General features: G+C 48.4%; 1 protein-coding gene across 6 annotated transcripts; it reads right to left on the bottom strand.

Annotated features, from left to right (window-relative positions):
- PDYN (prodynorphin) lies at positions 1–13339 on the bottom strand. 6 transcript variants are annotated; one of them, XM_074970278.1, is made up of 3 exons: positions 13153–13339; positions 3106–3253; positions 1–2225 (listed from the first exon to the last, which is right to left on the bottom strand). In XM_074970278.1, exons 1-3 carry the CDS (start codon positions 13278–13280, stop codon positions 1554–1556), a joined length of 948 nt encoding a protein of 315 aa, XP_074826379.1. In that variant the 5' UTR covers positions 13281–13339; the 3' UTR covers positions 1–1553. The 6 variants fall into 6 exon arrangements, with proteins under 6 accessions (XP_074826379.1, XP_074826381.1, XP_074826384.1 ...); XM_074970280.1 differs by lacking the exon at positions 13153–13339 and adding an exon at positions 12410–12482; XM_074970283.1 differs by lacking the exon at positions 13153–13339 and adding an exon at positions 12227–12348.
- Positions 13340–13777: the final 438 nt, after the last annotated feature.

Raw genomic sequence — 13777 nt, forward strand, 5'->3', positions numbered from 1 at the left:
AACATCTTTTTATTTACCGTACAGAAAAGGATGGGGGTGAACGTGACCCATCTCAAGACAGACCAAACTTTATTTCTTCTTGCAAATGTAATAACGAAAAGTATCCAGACTCCGAAAAGATCTGTACATCTCAGAACAGCACAAGGGAGCAGGTGGTGGCCGATGGAGGGCTGTGCTCAGCCAAACAGTGCGTCTCAGGCAGAGTCCAACCTCATCTATATTCCTTTTCGTAAGTTTCATCTATTTTAATATCCCAATTTTGCACATGGTTGATGTTAGAAAAGGAAACAGTGTACCAAGCCCTGCCCTTTCCTGCCTCTGTCTCATGGTCTTTTTGTTGGCCTGTTGCAATTCAGCATTCGCTGGGGGATGGGGGAGAACTACATGATGAGCCAAACTTTCAGAAATGGCTCCTACTTGATTTCTGTCATTGTGTGTGGGAGCGATCCCCTGTGGGCAGGGATAGAATGGGGCCAGCTAGTGTCGGTTTGTGCTCCAACTTATTTGCACCTGCAATTCTGTGCACACAATCACTCCAAGGCACAAAGAATCGGATTGTGCCAGCAAATCTGGCAGCACAATACCTACATTCACTTGCTCCCTTCATGACCGTGCGCATAAATCCCCAGGTGACAAACGAGCGGTTGACTCGGGTGCCTTCAGAAGTGCAACACTATTGAGATTTCATTGCTTCATTAGAAGTGTGCCTCTCATGTGTATTATAAAGGGTCACAGCTGTGATTTAGCTGGAATATAATGAAGCAAGTCAGGGTTCTATAGGGCAAGCCCACCTTGCTCTCCAGGCTAGATGCCCTCCCATACAAACACAGGTCCCTCTGGGAGACACTGTGCAATTAGAGAACAATCGGGATGTTCTGAGCAGAGGCATCTGAATGGATAGACTAGAAGGCAAGTAGCAGATGCCTCTGTTTCCATTAGAATATTTATATTTGAAATGCCCAGCAGCACCTGGTGCCAGCGCTGGGGACCTTGGAAATGGGGTTCCACCGCAAAGCTGTATGGTTCCAATTTGGAGCTAGAGCCAAACTCCCCCAAAGCTGGGAGGCCTTTGGACCTGGAGCTCTGGTTTGGTCCACGAAGGACCAAAGGGGCCAGCCACCAAGTTTGGATCCAGAGCTGAACTTTCCCAGTGTTTGGGGTATTCCGATTGGAGGGTGGGAGCTTGAGTTGGGCTCATCACTACGGGTCACAAGGAGGATCAATAGTCAGTCGTCTGAGACTTAATTAAAGTAACCTGCTTTCCATACAGCTGAACTAAACCCATAGCTGGGCCGATCGCTTTGGTACTGGTCCAAGTCCCAGAGCTGAGAGAGACAGAAACTGGGGAGAAACGTGGCCGGCTGCAATCCCTGCCTGGTTTCTAAACGTCTGGCTCTTCAGGGAAATGGCAGCAGGATGGTGCACCTGGGTATCACTCAAAGGACGGATTGGTGTGTGATGCAGGGGACGCGCAGCTGAGCACGGGAGGGTGATGTGGGTCGGGAGGAGCGATGCAGTCCCTACTGGAAGTATCTCGGCTGGCGGGGGGGGTTCTATAGGTCCAAGACCTCCCCCGAGTAGGCGTTGGGGTCCTCGTCCGACCGCGTCGTCACCTTGAACTGGCGTCGCAGGAAGCCCCCGTAGCGCTTCTGATTGTCCCATCTGAGCTTGGGGCGGATCCTGCGCATGAAGCCCCCGTAGCGCTTGTGCAGGTCCTCCAGCTCCTGCCCCTGCCCCTGCCCCTCCCCCTCGGGGGCCAGCTCCGAGCTCCGCTTGGGGTACTTGCGAAGGAAGCCCCCGTAGCGCTTCATCTCATCCTTGAGGTTTCCTTCCTCGGGCTCCTCCCCGTGGTTGCCTGTCTCCCTGGCTTCCAGCTCCGGGTAGTCCTCCGCCACCTCAGAGGCCGCCCTCTCCCCCGGCTTGCGGAAGAAGCCACCGTACTTCTTAGCCATGCCACCTTTGTTGTGGGCGTTCTCACGCAAGAGGGAGAAAATCTTGTTCTTGTCCAGTTTCTTCATGAAGCCACCATAGCGTTTGACCAGGCCGCTGGGGAGCTCGCCGGGGATGGGGCTCCCCTCTGGCTCTGCCTTGGCCTCAGCCTCCAGAGGGGACAGGCCCTGGCCCCCCACATCCACCATCAGTGGGGCGAGGAGAGCCAGAATGGTCTGGCACCTCTCCCACTCCGCGCTGGACAGCAAGGAACCGTGACACTCCAGCGAACAGATCTGCAACACACCAATGAGAGCAAACCCATGACACCCGCCGGCAGTTCCCAACCACCAGGGCTCTCTCCAGAGGGAGGAAAGACGTCTTGGGATTCCCCTTTCCAGTCCTGGAAGGGGCTCTAGCTCTACTTCTTGGGGTCCCATAACATCCTATCTTTTAAGGGCCTGCATCCCACGCTGCTGCAGTGGGTGGCTGAATAATCTGGTCCCACAGTGGGAAGCAGATGCTTCCATTCTTCTAACATCCAGGGCCAGGGCCGGATACAGAGAGGGAAAGGTTGTCAGAGATTAAAAGGAGCCCCAGCCCCAAGGCCCTGATTCTGCGTTGCACAGCACTGGGGATTATCGTAGACACCAGTGCAAAGTGGGTGCGAGATGCTGTCAGATCAGACTGGTAGCTTTGACACAGACTTTGCACTAGTGTAAATAACTGCACAAAGTACAGGGCAGTGGAGAACTGGGCCCGTGTTGTTGTTCTCTGATCTCTGCTAGAGCATGCAGAGTCCTGAGGGTCGTCGCGCTCTCAGTCCAACCTTTCCCCAGCAGGCAGGACCAGCCACTTCAGCAGCCCTGCCACTGGCCCATACAAGGCAAGAAGAAATGCTCATGTTCAGCTAGATTTCAGAACTGTGGGCACAAAAGCGCATTACTGTGCACAATTACTGCGGTTGCACGCACACAGCCGTGGCAACGGCACCCCCAAATTAGGCACGCAAACACAGATGCGCAAGTCTGGAAAATCTGCGTCTTTGCAGAGCAAGTGTTACCAGACCTGGAAATGGGCTAAAACAGGGGCCGGTTTGGATACAGAGCTCATTTGATCTGAGCTCCAAAGCTGAGTTTGCTCCAGACTGCACCAGGCGTAGGACCCAGCACTTACCAGGGGACTGATGGGCTTCTCCGAATCCTGGGTCTGCACGGCACACACGGAGCACTGGGCTGCACAGTCTGCAAAGGCCGAATGAGCCAAACCCATGCAAAGAGCCAACACCAGAACCTGCCACTCCATTCTGCGCAGTGGGCACTTCCTGCGGCAAGGGGAGAGAGAAAAACCACAAGAGACCAATGATCTTTCACTATCAGATGCAAACCCCAGGCAATGGATCCCCAGCGCTACCCTCCCATAGCCAGGGGCACCCACAGCACTTGGACATGGGCGAGCCCACTGTGGAGAAAACTCAGTATTGGGCCTGGGAGTGCCACACCCACATCCCCCATGAGTCAGAGATCACAGCAAAACCTATTGGACCAATAGAAGTTAGAAAGAAAAATGCCCCTGCCAAGGCAGGTGATAGTCCCCTGAGAGAGGGCATTGCACCGATCTCACCCTTGCCCTTAACCTTAATAGTACCTACGTGCAGGTGATTCCAAGGCAATGGCACATGGGGCACAGGTCTGAAGTTCCTCACTCAGTGAGGTTAAGTGACTTGCCCAAGGTCACAAAGGCAGCCTGGAGCAGAGCTGGGATCTGAACCCAGATCTCCTGAATCCCTGTCCCGGGCCTTGTCTGCGAGGCTTTACTTCCACGCGGCCTGTCCCAGAGAACACCCTCAGGCTGCCAGTGGGAGGGTGGGGTTAGCTGTGGCCCTGCAGCTTGTGCTCAGCATAGCACGTTCACATTAGTCACACAAAAAGAACAGGAGGACTTGTGGCACCTTAGCGAATAACAAATTTATTTGAGCATAAGCTTTCGTGAGCTACAGCTCACTAGCTCACGAAAGCTTATTCTCAAATAAATTTATTAGTCTCTAAGGTGCCACAAGTCCTCCTGTTCTTTTTGCGAATACAGACTAACAGGGCTGCTACTCTGAAATTAGTCACACAGACATGCACAAGAAATGGCTGCCACTGGGCATCAGCAGCATCCTGGAGGAATTTCCTCTAGAGACTGCTGAGTTGCTTACAGGGTGCAGGTGCGTCAGCGAGCGGCACCACCGTTTAGAGTTGCTCTGAATGGCAGAAAGGGGGCGTTAGCTGATCTCTGGTGCAGCATGAAGGATGATATAGAATTGCAAGATACAACTACAGCGTGAAACATACAGGCATAAACACACCCTGCCACCCACGTGCAGACAAACACACAGAGACACACACGCACACATACACAAACACATGTTCCACCTAGATGTCTCAGAAACCCTTCACTTTCACCCAGCTGGTAACTTTTGCACGTGTGCCTAATACACAATTTAGCCCGGAACTCCAGCTTATATAAACGAGCATGATTCCCTGGAAGTCAGTGGCGCTAACACTGATCTACACAAGCTGAGGATCTGGCTCTTTGCCTCCAACATACAGTAAAAGCTGTGTTATCCGGCACGGTATCAACCAGAAAGCTCTATTAGCCGGCATTTCTGATATCTCCCAATACAAATCTTCAGCCTAGTAACCGGGACTAGTATACTGCCCAGGAGGTTATGCAATTTCACGTTCTGCACTCTACTTTCATGCAAAAGACGCAGAAGACATGTAAGCAAGCTGATATCAGGGATTTATTCAGAAAAGCAGCTTCCAGGGTGTGTCAGGGTCATTACAGATTCAGCCCGATCTCCGGCACCTTCTACCTCTACAATGATAATTGAGGTTGATGATGATGACCCTGCAAGATCCCGAAGCACCTTCTGAATCATCAAAGAAAGGGCACATTGTGTTGCGTATAGTTTTAGTGTTCAGTGTATTTTTAGTGATCTGGGGGCACGCCATGCGCTGCCCAGGGTGATATATAGTGTCATCACATAACCTACCGGATAGAACACGTTACCTGTATACACCTAAGTGCTTCAAGAAACCAACCACTCTGCAGTGCAGGACTACTACTGGATTGAGGAGTACCTGTGTACTATTTTATACTTCATTCATTTTATCGTATTCTAATTCTTTGAAAATTGGTATTCCGTCGGTAAGTATCTCTCTTAGTTAACCGGAATATTTGATTAACCAGCACCCCCCATCCCCCCCAGGATGCCGGATACAAAGCTTTTACTGTATTTAAGGAAGCCCTGGCGTGACTGAGTACGTTTCTGACCTGTCTCTCAATGTTCCTACTGTCTTGGTGACTGTTTCAAAGGTGCCTGTGTACAGCATGTCTCTCATCAACAGGACCTTTCTAGCCTCATCAGCTCACGGAAGCTGTGCGTCTCGCTCTTGTAGATGCTGTTCCATAACCTGTTCCTCCTGGTGCATGAGTGAGAGCCATTCAAACACATTTATTCTAAAGCCTTTTATTTATCATTTTAAAGAGATTCTTTTTTAATCAACAGCAGCATGAATTTCTCTGCGGTATTGTTATCCCTGCGCTACCGAGGGGCTTAGAGAAGGTGAATCACTGCTTCTCTCACGTGGCCTTGAAGAATAAAGGCAATGAAATCCATAGCAGCTATTCACCAAAGGAGAGCAGGGGGAGGGAAGGAATTCAAGGTCTTTGCATTATCCAGTGATGGATGGCAGTACCTTTCCAATGCCCACCTCCCCAATTCCCAGCTGCAATGAACACTTCACACTCTGGTCTTCTTCCCTATGGGCCTTGATCCTTCAGAAGGAGGAGATGGGAAGGGGTGGAGTTCAGGAAACTAGGCTCTGAACCTAACCTACCTCCATGTCACATTTTGGATTCTTCATCCATCAAATGAGGCCACATGAAGCACTCGTCTCCCTTTTGGATCTACGTCCAATCGAGTCACGCTCATGAGTGAACAGATGGTGCAGCTGGGCCGTGACTCATGAAACTGGCTAACAGCAGCAGCCATATTAGTTGGAGATTTCCACCCCAGAGACACCCTAGAAAGATTCCCTAACTGCCCGCTAGCGCACCCTGTCCTCACACAAGTTTCCTCTCTCACAAAATTCTGACCCCCCCCCCACACACACCTTCCTTCCCAAAATCCACCCTAGTGTTCTGTACCACACACACACACCTTCCTTCCCAAAATCCACCCGTGTGTTCTGTACCACACACACACACACACACACACAAATCCCAGGCCTCCCAAATACCCAAACTCGCCTTTCCCAGGACATGCATTCAAAACACTTACACCCACTGTTCCACTAGGGACAGAGTAAGTGGTACCTAGACTGGACCAAAGTGAGTCTTGCTGTGACTCATTGACTTCCCATGAGTTCACTGGCGTTGCACCCGAGAAGCAGGGAATTTGGTGTGATGCCTTGTTCCCACCAAGATTCCTCTGCTGATAGAGAAATGGGTGGTTTAGGATGAAGCAAAATGTCGTTGGCCCGTGGAGTGAAGGTACCTGCTCCCTACACCCCTCAACAAGGAGGAAAATAAGGTAAGAGGTGCTTTTATTTTCCAGCCAGCCGTGAAGCAGAGGCAGTGCAAGAACTCAGCCTTACACAGGAATATGCCATTTAACCCACATTGCCTGCAACACAGGCCAGCCCTCACACTTGCCATGAGATTACATGCGCTGGCCACTGCCCCCGCGCCCCTCCACTGCATGGCACCTGAACATCCTGGACTAAGCCATCTTTTTCAGAGCTTAGAAGTACAGCAGGTCACATGAGCCCAAGATACCTGGAACATCTCGACTGTCAACTCCCAAACCTTCATTCCTGGTATCCCTAGGTCATGATTTGTTTATGTTCAGTACCATTTCAGAAGTGTCATTGTGAATTAGGAGCCTACGTTCTATTGACTTTCAATGAGACGTAGGCACTTTGGAAAATCTTGCCCATTGTACCACATGTGTAAGAAGTTTAGTTGTCTCCAACACATGCAGAAAATTAGCCACCAGTTGTGCCCTTGCTTTCTTGTGAGCATGTGATAAGTGTCCTGTTACCTTCTTGGTCCCTTTTGCCTCCAGGACAATGGCATAACCCAGAAGCAGTCCATTGGGGATTACTGAGGTGTACTGCAGTCTCTTGCATTCTCAGTCAGTATCTGTTAATGTACCATAATTGGCACTAATGAAGAAATATGTTAATGTTCTGATTATTAATGCAGGCTATGCTTTAATGTAATTTGAATTATCTGTATTATCGTATGCTGAACTATCTCCATTAATAGAACATCAAATTCACCAGGCTCAAAGCTGTTTTCAGGACACTCAGTAAATGAATGGCTGAATAATGACAATACTTTGCACTAATGTAGTGCCTTTCATTTGTGGATCTCAGAGCACTTGAAAACCCAGGAAGCCTCACACCATGACTGTGATAGGTGTCATCACAGTTTTAAAGGTGGGTAGTAAAAGGCACAGAAGGTGTAAGTGATTTGCTTAAGGTCATATAGCAAATCAACAGAACAGAACCCAGCAGTCCCTATCCCCAGCCTCCTACTCAAACCACTAAGTCACTCTCCCTCCCCATTAACCTCTCGTGATGTGTCATTAGAAACAGGAATATGAGATACAGTATTGCTTTATTAGCATCTCTGCTAGTCATGCAAATAGAACTGGTCAGAGAAAACTCAGCGAATGCCAATCTTGTGCAAAACTGTAATACAACAGGAAGAGACAGCTCAATACAGCATGAAAGCAAAACCGATTTTTAACGGCCCAATTTAAAGTGCTCTTGGTCTGGAAGACTGAAATGCTGAAGGTCTTGGCTCTGCATGGAAAGCGAAGAACGGAAGGGAAGCAACAAAGAGGAGGGCCTGGTATGGAAACGGTTAAAATGAAGATGGAGAAAAAGACAAATATGCCACTTGTCAATAACAGCAATACGTTCAGCTCCTCACCCCAGGGCCGTTAGTAACACAAGGCCCCCCAGCTTCTATCCTGGATGCCTAGTGGGACCGGACACTTGGCATCACGCAAAAGCCTGAGGAAGGTTTCCAACAGCACAAGGAAAGAAGACAGCAATATGCCTTATTTTCTAGCTATGAAAATCCCCGTGCCCAAGGCAAGGCCTGGGGACGAGGGGAGGGAGGCACATATTTGGGGGCTTCTGAAAGTGCTGCTTAAAGCAGGATGACGGACATTTTTCTTGCCCAGAAGCCCAGCACCGCGCAGCGCATTCTGTAAGCAGTGTGGGGCCTTCAATCAGGTTTGCATTCAACAGGGGCGTGGCACAGCCTCTCGCTGGGGCGTGCGGTCGAGCCTCTGATCTGAACAACTCCCAGTCTCAGACTGGCCCCACACATACAGCCATTCTAGTGAAGAGTCCCCCTGCTTTATCCAAATCCCGATTTAGCCAAGCCAGCCCCACGTCCTTCATTCTGCTTGGATTAATGGGGCTCAACTCTGTCTCCTCCCTTTACCAGGTAAGTCAAGTCAGAAGGGTCAAATTCACACCTGGTGTTTCCAGATACCTCTTGACTTCAGTGGCACTTCACCTGCTTAAACCAGGTGTAGCTACAGCCTGGAGACTCGTCTTTTCCCTGTTCGCTATCGATCCAGAGTTTTCTGCATTAATAGCTTTGCTCTGTCTGATCCAGCTCTGAAAACGTCATTGATCTCTATAACTGAAACAAATGTCTGGCACCGGGGCACTGGTACCGATTTGTTCCTACATTAGCTACGGCATTCCGTGACGTCAGCTCCTATGTATTGATTTCTACCAAGATGATTTAAAATGCCTTGTAAAATGCAAGAGCAGTGAATTAAATCCCTGGCTATCTGGTATTGGATTTCAGAGAGGAGATCAGAAAAGGAGCCCTCTGTGCCATTTGGAGAAGCCGGGCACCACCTTACACATCAGATAATATTTATCACACAGGCGTTTCAAACCTGATGTGACAAATTCCAGAAGCGATTAACAGACTATGAAATCAGAGCATTTGCCTGATAGTTAAGTTATTGGATCAGGCACAATCCACCGAGCATAATCCCTACACCCTCCACAGCCAGAGGACAGGGGATTTCATGACACCCCATGCATCTGTAACTCCTCTGGGCAAACTGCAGGCTACGGTCACCAGTCATCAGGCAGCCAGAGACCTCTCCCATGAACATAACTCACTCAGCACTGTAAGAAGTACTCCACACAGAGCTTAGCTGCGCTCTGCTCAGAAACGGAGAAGTGACCAATAAAAATAAAACAGAAGAAAAGGAGGGAGAGAAACAACGAAGGATAAAAGCCAAGGAGGAAACACAAGGAAGGGAAGAGGTAAAGAAAGGAGGAGGAAAATCAGAGTTATAGATATATACCATATTTTATATAAGTACGCAATACCCAGACTATAATGTGGGTATATACTCAAACACACCCACCAGTACACACCATGTTACACACATCCTGGAGAGATAGATCCTTGCATTAATGGAATTTTAATAGATGTAATACAATTTAACCTCCTGCTTGCAGCTGCCTATAATTAAGTTAAATATGCACCTTTGGGGCTGAATTCTTCCCTGCTTGGTCTCTGATCAAAAGTGGATTTTTTTTTAAGTTCATGCAAAATCCCTTCAGCCATTTCTGAGAACATCGTGTGCCACATTATAAATAAAGCAACAAATGTACAGAGTATTTAACTAATGAACAGAATGAAAAATGGGAAGTGAAGATTGTTCCTGTAGGTGGTCATTTCAGAATCAGATTTTCTATATATACACACCTACTGGATTGATAAGTGGTGTGATGCAGCATAATTAGTGTTTAAGAAGGGCTGCAAGGTCCTCAGATGAAAGGTGTGAAAGATATGAAGATAATTATTTTTATTAATAATTATTATTGCCAATATAATGTTAACATACCTGGCACTGTATACAACACAGACAGAGTACACTTACCTCAACTCTTCTTTATTCAGCCCGGTTACACCAGTTTTTCCTCTCTAAAAGATCTATCATTCTGGATGGCTTTTAGGACCTTCAACATTTCTAACATCATTTCCCCTCCCCTCTCATTTGCACCCACTTTGTCTTTAAAAATTACCTGAAAAATGTCTTTTGTGCATGTTGCTTTTACCACATAAAACAAAAACAAAACGCCAACCCTTAAAACAAAAACGCTGCAAAATTCTACAGTAATGATCCATTCCTTTGCAATTTCCAGTACCGCTACTTCAGAGTTTGGTACTATTGCTGTAGAATACTAGTCCTTTTTTAGGGGAATTTATTAAAAAAAAAAAAAAAAAGGAAATAGGTGTTGTCCTTAACCTCTATGGTGCACTTTCTAGTTTATTTTGAAATATGATTTGTTTCAGCATAAGTAATTCTCTCCCTTCTTGAAAGATAGAACGATGTGGTACCTGAACTGAAATGCACAGGAAAGACATTTACACAGATAGACTGGGTAGGTAACACACAGCTATAGGGATGAAAAAAATATCTGGGGCCAAGTAGCTCATCTGCGTGTTTTTAAATAATTTAGCAATTGATAAGAGGTACTTGGCATGAGAAACCAAATCAAGTCCCTTTTTAATCACAGAGTCACTATCTAAGCTGCAGCCTGTGAATCATTATTAGAAGTTGAAATGCAAGGAAAGGGAAAGCAAACCTGAAAGCAAAGAATTAAACTCCAAAAAGTGTTGGATTCAGGGAGGAGCATCACACACACACCTGCACAGACCGACGGACACACACACAGCTGGTGTCTTACCTGTGTGTTCCTCCCAGTCCCTGGAGAGCTCCCCGCCTGGGGCAGAGTTTGGGTGGAAAGTTGATTCTGGGAGCTGCAGGCTCCCTTGGAAAGTTGAGAGTCTCAGCAGATTTTGTCCGTCTCCTTTCCTCAGCTTTAGGTTAATCTGGTCATCAGTGAAGGTGGGTGGGAGGAAACTGCTCCCTTTTTGCAGCTGTAGCTTTTGGCTTTGTAGCCCCCAGACGGCACCGAGGACTGCAGAGCTCTGCTTGTTCCCCTTTGGAATTACAGCCCTACTCTTTCTATCCCCTCTTTTTATTGACACGGAGCCTCCTCCTGTCACTGAGCCCCAGCTCAGCATAGGCTCTGCAGAGCCAATAGGTGGAGACGGAAGCTGTGAATAATCAGTCACAGACTCCTCTCCACCGCCCTGAGTTGGGCCTCCAATGATCCCCAGGCCCGCATCTGCTCAAAGCAAGAGTGTGCAAAAGGGAGTACGAAGGAGGAGGGTAAACACACACACACACACACACAGGCTACTGAATGTCATTTACATTTGCAAATCTCCAAGTCTAACCCACTCCAGCCTGCTGGGCGCCTGCCCTGCCAAGTGTCTCTCCTAGTGACACTGCTGGGCTGGGGATTGCCGGCTGTGTCGCGATAAGACAGAGGACACGCCAGACCCAGAGACGAGCCCTTCCCAAGCAGCCTGGAACTTACCCGTGAAAGTCTCTAGCTGCAACACAAATGGACAGACTACGCTCGTAGGCTGGCAATGGAGCGAGGTGCTTCTCACCTCTGGTAGCTGATTCAAATCCAGCCTAGACTGGTAATCACCTTAAAGTCACCCACCTGCTGGCCACCTGGCAGCCTGTGTGAGATGAGATTGGTGGGTCTCAACCAGCTCCCAGGGAATAGATGAAACTCACTATGAACACTCAGTAGCTGGCAAAGAGGCCCAGGACTGCATATACCCTGGGAACTGAACTGCCATCCCCGCCCACCCCTGGACAGGCCCCATGGGATCAGTGGGGAGGCCACCCTGGCAGGAGGCAACACACCGAGAGGGCACTGCCACTGCCCTGCTTGGTCCTGTTCTGTGGCTCGATAAAGGAATTCAGTCTCCAGGCCTGTCGATCTCTCACCAGCACTAAATTCAAACATCACCCGTAAAGAGTCAAAACCAGTGAAGCTGCCACCTGCCCTCACCTGTTTTCCAACAGTCAGAAAGCCTTCATCAGCTCGGTAATGCCTTTGAGATGGAGTCAAGCTCCCAGAGCAATGGAAAAAACAGAGAGAGAACTCACAGTCTCCTGGACTCCAGGGAAAGGCCTGGCCCAACGAACTGGATGTGTATTTCCAAATATTAAACCCTGGGACACGGGGCCTTTAGTATTCAGATTCCTGCCCACCCCCAATGTCCCCACTCTCACTCCCCCCACTACCACCACCCAGCCACCCTCATGCTGCTGAGACATCTGTCACAAGGCCAGGAGGCCTCACAGGCCCTCTCCAGAATTTACCTCTCCTGGCGATTATGCCAAGACACCGATGTTCTCCAGCTGCTTCTTCTCAAAAAAGAGCCAGAAAGTAGCCAGCCAGGGACTAGTGTGTCTGAAGGCAAAGGCACTCAGCCGCCACAGGGGCTCTCCTCAGTTGCTTCAATTCTCTCCTCCCTCTGGTTTGTATAGTCAGTGGTCCCTTACCTTGACCTTCCGGCGCTGTATACGGAACAAGCCTCTTCACTTGTTCGAAAGCTTCCACCTGCGCTTGCTATTGAAATGCAGGGTTTTATTCACAGCTGGGGTTGGCTGTACTTCCCCCCTGCCACACACTCCACCTCCTCTTTCCCTGCACATTGAGCTATTGATAATTACCTTGGGAAACAGACAAAGGGATGGGAATACCATTAACGTAGAGGAGGGGGGCGGGAGGCAGCCGGACATGGGAGAGACAGAAGTGTGTCCAGATTCTATTCCCAGCCCTGATTCTGATTCACTAGGGCCCAGACTGGCATTAGGGCATTTTTAAACATCTGCCAACCCTCGATGCAGGTGCACAAGCTAAGATTTGAGTGTACAAGCCTTGAATTGCACACATGCATCGGGGGTTAAGCTTGAGAAAAATTGGGCATGGACTAAAGCACATTGTGGAAAATCTGGGCCTGTCACCGGAACCCTCTGTGCTTCAGTTTTCCCATCTGTAAAATGGGGATTCAATTTATCTGAGAGGGATCATTCATCATGTAAGAGCATTAGATGAAAGAAGCTACAAGGGGCATTTCTTTATCATTAGATCTCCTTATTGCCATGCTTCATCCCAAGCAGAAAATGTAGCCACAAAAACAGACTGAGCGGAGGTTATAGTGCTTATCAATGTGCCTGGGGGGTCTTCCTTTACCTCTTCCTCTTTCAGACAAGTGTGAAAAAACTCCCAGAAATTTACTCACCATCTTTCCCTCTCTTTCTTCCCAGTAAGTCTCAGATGAAAGAAACCAGCAAGGACCAGAGAGCAGGAGACACCCAGCTGGGGTGATGCTCCAGAGGTTACGAATCTGCATCTCCTTTGTATCAGCATGGATGCCTGGGCACAAACAGAAAAAGCTCTTCCCACCACCCCCCAGTAAAGTTTATGCCTTAAAAATGAGAGAGGCTCTGACACGGTTACTGCATGTGATGCCTTTCAAATATTAGTGATAATCCGGGATCTGAAGAACGTACTATTTTTACCATCCCTCTCTCCAGAGGGATGTTTCCCAGCAACCCTCCCTTCCCTTTAGCTTGAAAACTGGATTGCTGGATACTTGAAGTTCCTTCCTGTGAATAAAGAGTTGGATTGAATTAGCAGGTAAATCTTAGTTCTCTACAAAAGCCTCAGGAGGCCACTTGGTAGGGATGGAAAGTTGCCCATGAGATATGAGAATCATTCAGCTTTTAATAAAAAGGACTTTAAATGCCAATCCTTTCAAAGAGCTTCTTCCTGGACGTGCACAAAACTAAGGTGATTTTATATCTAACTGGCCAAGCCTATTGCATACGCAAACTCCATATTTGCTCATAAAGACGGGTATTTGT

Source organism: Natator depressus, chromosome 13 (assembly GCF_965152275.1).
Source record: "Natator depressus isolate rNatDep1 chromosome 13, rNatDep2.hap1, whole genome shotgun sequence".
Classification (NCBI taxonomy): Eukaryota; Metazoa; Chordata; order Testudines; family Cheloniidae; genus Natator; species Natator depressus.